The 7,045-nt window shown below is 37.1% G+C and overlaps 1 protein-coding gene across 1 annotated transcript; it reads left to right on the top strand.

Annotated features, from left to right (window-relative positions):
• Window positions 1–6,833, top strand: LOC140231602 (uncharacterized). The gene is made up of 6 exons (XM_072311753.1): window positions 1–193; window positions 1,404–1,502; window positions 2,130–2,276; window positions 2,524–2,690; window positions 3,502–3,583; window positions 5,394–6,833. Exons 1-6 carry the CDS (start codon window positions 92–94, stop codon window positions 5,460–5,462), a joined length of 666 nt encoding a protein of 221 aa, XP_072167854.1. The 5' UTR covers window positions 1–91; the 3' UTR covers window positions 5,463–6,833.
• Window positions 6,834–7,045: the final 212 nt, after the last annotated feature.

Genomic DNA, 7,045 nt, shown 5'->3' on the forward strand with positions numbered 1-7,045 from the left:
CATGCAATAGTGCATTGTCATTACCCGATATTCTCAAAATTTGCCTTGATAATAATATTTGCCGACATCTCATGAAATCTCTATTGTCACCATGGCTACTGAAGGCGTCTGGAAGCTTGCGTATGGGGGTGATGTCAACATTCTGAGGCACAAAGCAACAACTGATAAAAGTCTGCTCTCTAAACTGGATGATGTATGTATCATGGCTGCACCACAGTGTGGTCCCATTCACTAAATTGCGTGTTAGCGCTATGGCTAGTCTTTTGCGCAGCGAGGAGGCTTGCAGCTGCATGCGCGAGCGTTACCCAGCAACGCACGGGGCGATACTATTGAGAGTTTTTTTTTTTTTTTTTTTTTTTTCATGTTAATATCTTGTCGTACTTGGAATACGATATTATTGAGTCGAGACATAATTTGACGGCCCTAGCCTAAGTTATTCATCTCATAACTTGATCTACAAATTACTCATACTCTTCAAGACTGAATGAAAGTTGACGTGAAATTACTGTTTCTGCCCAGCAAGTCAATCCATCATACAGAGGATTTGTGTGTCATATGCCAATCCTGTCCATAAATTGTAACTGCACCCAGGCCCCCTTCACGAATAAATGGGTAGGTTATGGAAATCTACCCAGAGGAGATTTTTGGTGTGTGTCTCTGCAAAAAACAGTATCAACGAGTATGGTAACCCTAGTACATATCGACCACCCTTTTTGAAACCAACCGCGTCGTTTTGGCGCACAGAACGCCAAGTATGCACTGCACTGCGCGAAGAGCACATAAAAATGTATTGGCTTTGACCGTTGATGAGGATGTGTGGGAAAACTCGAAAATTCACTGTTCATTAATGGTTTTAATCAAGGACAAAATTTCAAATGAAAATTTCAACCGAATCACCATGTTATGTCAATGCATTTTCTAAAAAGCTTCGTACAACATGGTGTTCAATGCAACTTGGTTTGCGTGCATTGTCAATGCAAAAAACAGCGGTCGATCTCAATAAGGAGCGGCACCGCGGGGAGCTGAAGAGAGGCCACTCAAGTTTGACGGCAATGTTTTTGCACTGAAACTTTGAATTGAAAAGGGAACAACAGCATTTGATAGCGCTGGATTTTCTCAATCACGAAGGTCAAGTTTTTACGTGAATTTCAGTGTTAAATATTCTTATCAAGCAAATAAAAATTAGGCGGTCGATGAGCAGTAGGTCCAACCATACCCCTTGCTTTCTCCTGCAGTATTATTGCCCGCGGCGAGGAATTCTGTTGTCCGGACATTGTCCCAATGTTTTTCAGGGTAAGGTCTGTTAAAACAGGGCTTGAGTCTTTACTAGTACCGGTAGTCATGAAATTTGATTATACCTACACAACATTAAACAAGTCAAAATTTGTTCTTTTGTATTGCAGAATGAGAGAATGCCCCTCCATTGGGCAGCCTCAGGAGCCAAGTTTGAGGTGGTCGAGTTTCTTTTGGAGAAGGGTGTTCCTGTAAATGTTGTTGATGATGTAAGTCACATTTCCAGAGTACCATCACAAAAAAACAACAAGCATTTATGATGTTGAAATGTCATTCTTAGATGGAAGGCTGCTTGTAATGACCTTACAATCACTTTTCTTGGTCACAAGTCCCTAATTCAAAGAGGATATTTATATGACAGTTGCAATCATGTTATGTTGTATTGTCACTTTCCATCAGGTAACCCAAGGAAGTGTGATATTTAGTTTATCCCCTTAAAGTGATATCCCAGTGAGAGTGTGTTTCATTATTAAATTCAAATGTATAAAGAATATCTACAGCATTTCTTGGCTGATATACCTGCTCTGTCATCTTTGATTGGCAGTACCAAGTCTTTTTTCTATCAAATCAGCATTGATAATTCCATATGCTTGACTAGGATAAGTGCTGTATTCTCTGATTTTAAATTGATATGTATGCTTCTATAGTGATCATGATAAAAGTTAGACTTTAAAAGATTATTTATCAAATTCATTCGCTGATGTTGCAGGGATCAGTTATCATGAAAAGCACTTAAAGGTAACCATTTTTATCCGGTTGTAGGGAGAATCACCTGAACAATAAGTTTTCTGTGTATTTAAATTTTCTTCTCCATGGTAACCTGGGATGAAATTCAGTCTGGCTGGAGTCCTCTGCACATCGCAGCTTCTGTTGGTCATGCAGGTATCGTCTCCGCTCTGATTGGTCAGAAGGCAGAAATCAACGTAGTCAACCACACGGGCCAAACGCCACTGCACTACGCCTGTTCAAGGGACAGGATTGAAGTAAGATCTCGCCGCAGTTTGACAGATGATTGAAATGTGCGTGCATACTGAATGCATGCTAATGTAGTAGTACTTTGAATATAGTCTGCATGTGTTTGTTGTTTTTATGTTGCATAAGCTTTTGTGTGTGTGTGTCATGAGGAACAACCATTAAAAGTTATACTTGCAATTTGATGATGTCAGTGAAACTGTGATATTAAATTATGTGAAGTTATGCGAGTATCATTCTATCTCCATCTGTATTCAGGTGGCAGAACTCCTCCTTGACAATGGTGCAGATCCGAGCATCAGCGATGGAAACGGGGCCACACCCCTCCATCGTTCGTCCTCGAAGGGGAATCTGGAGATTGTCAAGCTTCTTCTGCAGTTCAACTGCCGAGTGGATGCCACAGACAAACAGGGAAACACTCCTCTGTGAGTTTATTTTTTTCCATTTTATTTCTTTTTGCTTGAATGTGTGTATTCTTTTTGATCTCGCCTATACGTCTAAGTACTAAAAATAAACCCTCAAGGGTCGGTGACCTACAACTTGAATTTGTTTCTTGCTTGTCATACTGATTGTATATCAGTGTAATTCAATCCATTTGAACTGATGAGACAAAATACAGCAGTACTCAAATCAAATACCAAATCTGAAACTAATTAATATTACAATAATCATTCACATTCAAACTAAAGAGGGCATTGTTGAGCCTTTGCTACTCTCAGCAAATGCAACACTCCTGGCATGTAAAAACTTGTGTTTATATCTGCATTTATTTTTGGTATATTTGGTCTTCGGAAAATAGTTATTTGTAGCTTTCTCCAATGATGCAAAAGATGTGAAACTTCTGTTCCCATTTTTCAATTTTCCTAATCATCAAATCTACTATGGTAGATTTGGCTCTACTGCCAATAAGGACTCACAAGACAGTGTTGCTTGTGATTGAATTGATCGTACTGGCACTGTCAAAATGAGAAACAAATATTTTTCCTCTCAGAAAGAAACTGCTGGATGCAATATGCAATTCAGTTGTGAAGTAAATTTTGCAGCATATATAATGCTATTATGCTAATTAATGAAGATTATTTAAATTTTACTTTACGAGTTTGTAAAGATTAATATCAGCTGTCAAACATTAATTGGAATTATTCATATTGATAGAAGGTGTAATCAAAGTGTTTGAAATTGTTTCACTCTTTTTTTAAAATCTGTACTATTGTTTATATCTCTGTCCTCTCTAAGTCACTTGGCATGTGAGGAAGAACGGAAAGAAGCAGCCACCACATTAGTAGAACATGGAGCAAGTTTAGACATCTTAAACAAGGTTTGTGCTCATATCAGGCGCGGTGGAGCACCCCAATTATCTCTCAGAAATCCATCGGCAGCCGAGCCTTATTTGCATAAAGTAAACAACATGTACTCGCGTAGTTGAGAAAAAGTAAACAACTTCTCAAGCTAATAACAATTTAAGGAAACCTATTTTCGGATTAAAATTGAGTTAGTTTGAATTTGAAAACATGTCCGAATATGCACATATAACATATTAAAGGATTTGACAATGATAAAATGTGAAATTTTAGCGAAAACCTGGCGAGCAAAATTACCAAAAATATGCATCGAAAATCATCCTAAAATTCACGAAGTGTGATTGTGCAACCAGAGCGCCATTCGAACAAAGTACACCGAAATTTATTTATCTGCTTGCATTTTAAATGTCATACCGTAATATTCCCGGCCATGGTTGTGTCGGAAAAAAATAGAAGGTGATGTCAAAAATGACACGAACGCAAAGCGTACAGGTCGGTCCCATGTATATATAATCGCGTGACTGTAGCGCTGCATGTCACAGCACACACAACGCTTTGCTACATGCAGCGTGCGCGGCAGCAGCTCAGCAGTCACCGCCGTGCGACACTCAGCAAAATAGACTGCGTCACATGCAAACCAACAATGAGCACGAAATCCTGAATCTCACGTACCATGCATGCCCAATATTACGGGAAAAGAAATGACGTCATTTTCAATTGTTCCGCTGACTACAATTTTTTATTCCAAACCCTGTAGAAACAAGTTGATTTCTCAAAAAGTACAGGTGGAACCAAGCGAAAACTTTCACCATATATGGATTGAGGCCTGATAAACTTATGTTGCCAATTTCGGACACATTGGAGCCCGGCCATAGTCCAGTCGGAAAAAAACAGAGAGCATGTTTTGCGAGAGGTGATTTTCAAAACGCTTTAATATCTCAAGTTCTAGTGCAGCAAATTTCATAATTTTTTCATCAAAAGGAAGGTTTTTAAAAACTTAGATAGTGTGGGAAGTTTGAGTTTACTAGCGGCACGCATAGCGGCACAAGGAGAAGGTAAAGATTTGACTTTTTCATGCACACAGTTTCGGGCAGCCGTGGATGCCCGTTGGAAATTCAAATAGAACGGGGCGATAATGAGATGCAAATTGGGGTGCTCCACCGCGCCTGATATACTGTAGAACAATTAAGGAATGTTCGTGTGCATTTTACTTTTGCCAATTTCATCAGAGCCAACATTCACCAAATTGAAAGGCATGCAAGAGTTTTTGTCCACATTGAATGCATTGAATGCCAGTGAAAATTCACAAAAATTTCAGTCTGCAAAAATGGCCATCGGCTCCAATTTGTGAAAATTTCGTGTTGCGAATATATCTTGTTTTACAGTTACTTGAATAGAGGTGTCCCTAAAAGTCACATGGTAAAAAGAACTCTTACATGTTTTCTTTTTTTTTTTTACTCTCTTAGATAGTCATCCTGAATGAAATCAGAAAAAACTTTCAGCAACCCTAATGATTAGTGGATACTGACTAGTGTAAAATCCCCTTGTTTTGTCATGAAAGCTGGGTGAATCTTTTTTTTTTTTAAGTATAGGGGAAAAAGTGTTAATTGCATTGAGAGATCCCAAAATCTACACTATATGTGGTCAGTGTTGGTCAGCTTGCTAGTATTACCTAAACTTTCTGTCTTCATTGTTTCATTTCAAAAGCAAAGGAAATAGTTTTAGTGAGAACATTTTCAGTGAAATTCATATAAATGATCAATATCGTCTTGGTTTCGATTATCTGGATCAGAGCTTTTGTGCACTTTTTTTTAATTTTTTTTTTAGGAGGAGAAGTCACCCCTTTCTCTTGCTCCACCAGGATTGGCAAGAACGCTTCGAAGACTGAAAGAATAGCGCCCTCATCAACAGTGATTCCAATGTCAACAATGAACAAAGAATATGTGGTCATGGGACTTAGAGGCACAATGCAAACTTACAATGCATGTTTCTTTTTACTGTAAGACATATCAGTCATATGTCGGTTCAAGTTACTTTGTAGGATTGCAGGGGTGTCCATCTTTCACTCGTGAGAGTATCAGTTTACATGCTTGTTACACATGTTTGTATAAAGTTAAACTGTCATGTAATTTGTACATCTACTTTTCATACAGATATTTTGCCATGACAGTAATTGACACCATATCTTTTCATTGAATCCTTCTGATAAAAAAAATTGAAAATATATGACCACTCACCATGAAAGCCTGATAGAGTTACCTAAGATTGATTTCCTGATTTTCCTTGTTTTCATGGTATATCTGGCAGATTAAAGGGGAATTCTGAACCAGCTGAAAATCACTCTGAAAAGGAAGATCTTTTCTCAAAAACAGCAGTGAAATTTCTATCATAATCAAAGTGTCAAAGTTCTGAAGTTTAAAGATTTGCTAATTTTTGTGAAAAATGCCCTCAAACGGTTGGCGCGAATAAGGCATGAATATGCAAATGAGTGAGCTGATGGTGCCCGGTCACATATTTTGTACAAAATAATGACCAAAGAAAAAAAAAAAATCAATTGTGCTGCAATGTACAAGAGTGTAAAACATAATGCTAGTCCTGACTGAATTATCTTCAAAAAATAATGATCAGTTCAATTAATTTTGATTTGAGACTGAGGCACAATTTTGTTTGAATGTTTGAATTAGGAAATTTTGAGATTTATTTACAAACTATATGGCAAGATGTGAGATGATAACATAATCAACTCACTGTTTGCATATTCATGTTGAGTGTATCAGAACCGTTTTATGAAACAGTGAAACTTTACAAATTCATAATTTCCTTATACATGTTATATCTTATCAGATTTCAATCAATTTTTTACTGTTGTGCTTGTAAGATTTTACTCTTCCTTTCAGACTAACACTTAATGCATCTGAAATTACCCTTAAAACTTATTCTGCATGTTATGATTTTTTTTGGTTGTTAAGGGGGGGGGGGGATTGATTGTGCATAGTTTGGTATCATCTCTTGATGAACATTAGCCACTCAGACCAGATCTGTTAAATAAATGTAAATACTGTGTAGACAAGTTTTCTGTATGTAATTTGTGTCTTGTAGTTTTTCTTTGAAATGTGTATCCATGTCTTCACATTAAATTTTTCATATGTGCAAAGCAAATGTGCACACTGTGCGTTTATGTGTGTGTGTATAAAACAATTTCAATACATGCAGCATAGTGAAATCATTAGGTGTGACAAGTTTGTGCAACTCTGCTGTAATGAAGAATCTGCCAGATTTCCCAAATACATGTATGTCGCTCTGGTTATACACGTAATGTAATACATGTACCAGATTTTGTGAAAGTTTCATGCTTCGAATATTTATGGTTTTACAGTAAACCTTATACATGTATAAGTGAATATATAATGTATATACAGCGTACATATGTGTATAATGTATACATGTATATATATATATATGTATATATATATATATAT

This window comes from Diadema setosum, chromosome 8 (assembly GCF_964275005.1).
Source record: "Diadema setosum chromosome 8, eeDiaSeto1, whole genome shotgun sequence".
In the NCBI taxonomy this organism is placed as follows: Eukaryota; Metazoa; Echinodermata; class Echinoidea; order Diadematoida; family Diadematidae; genus Diadema; species Diadema setosum.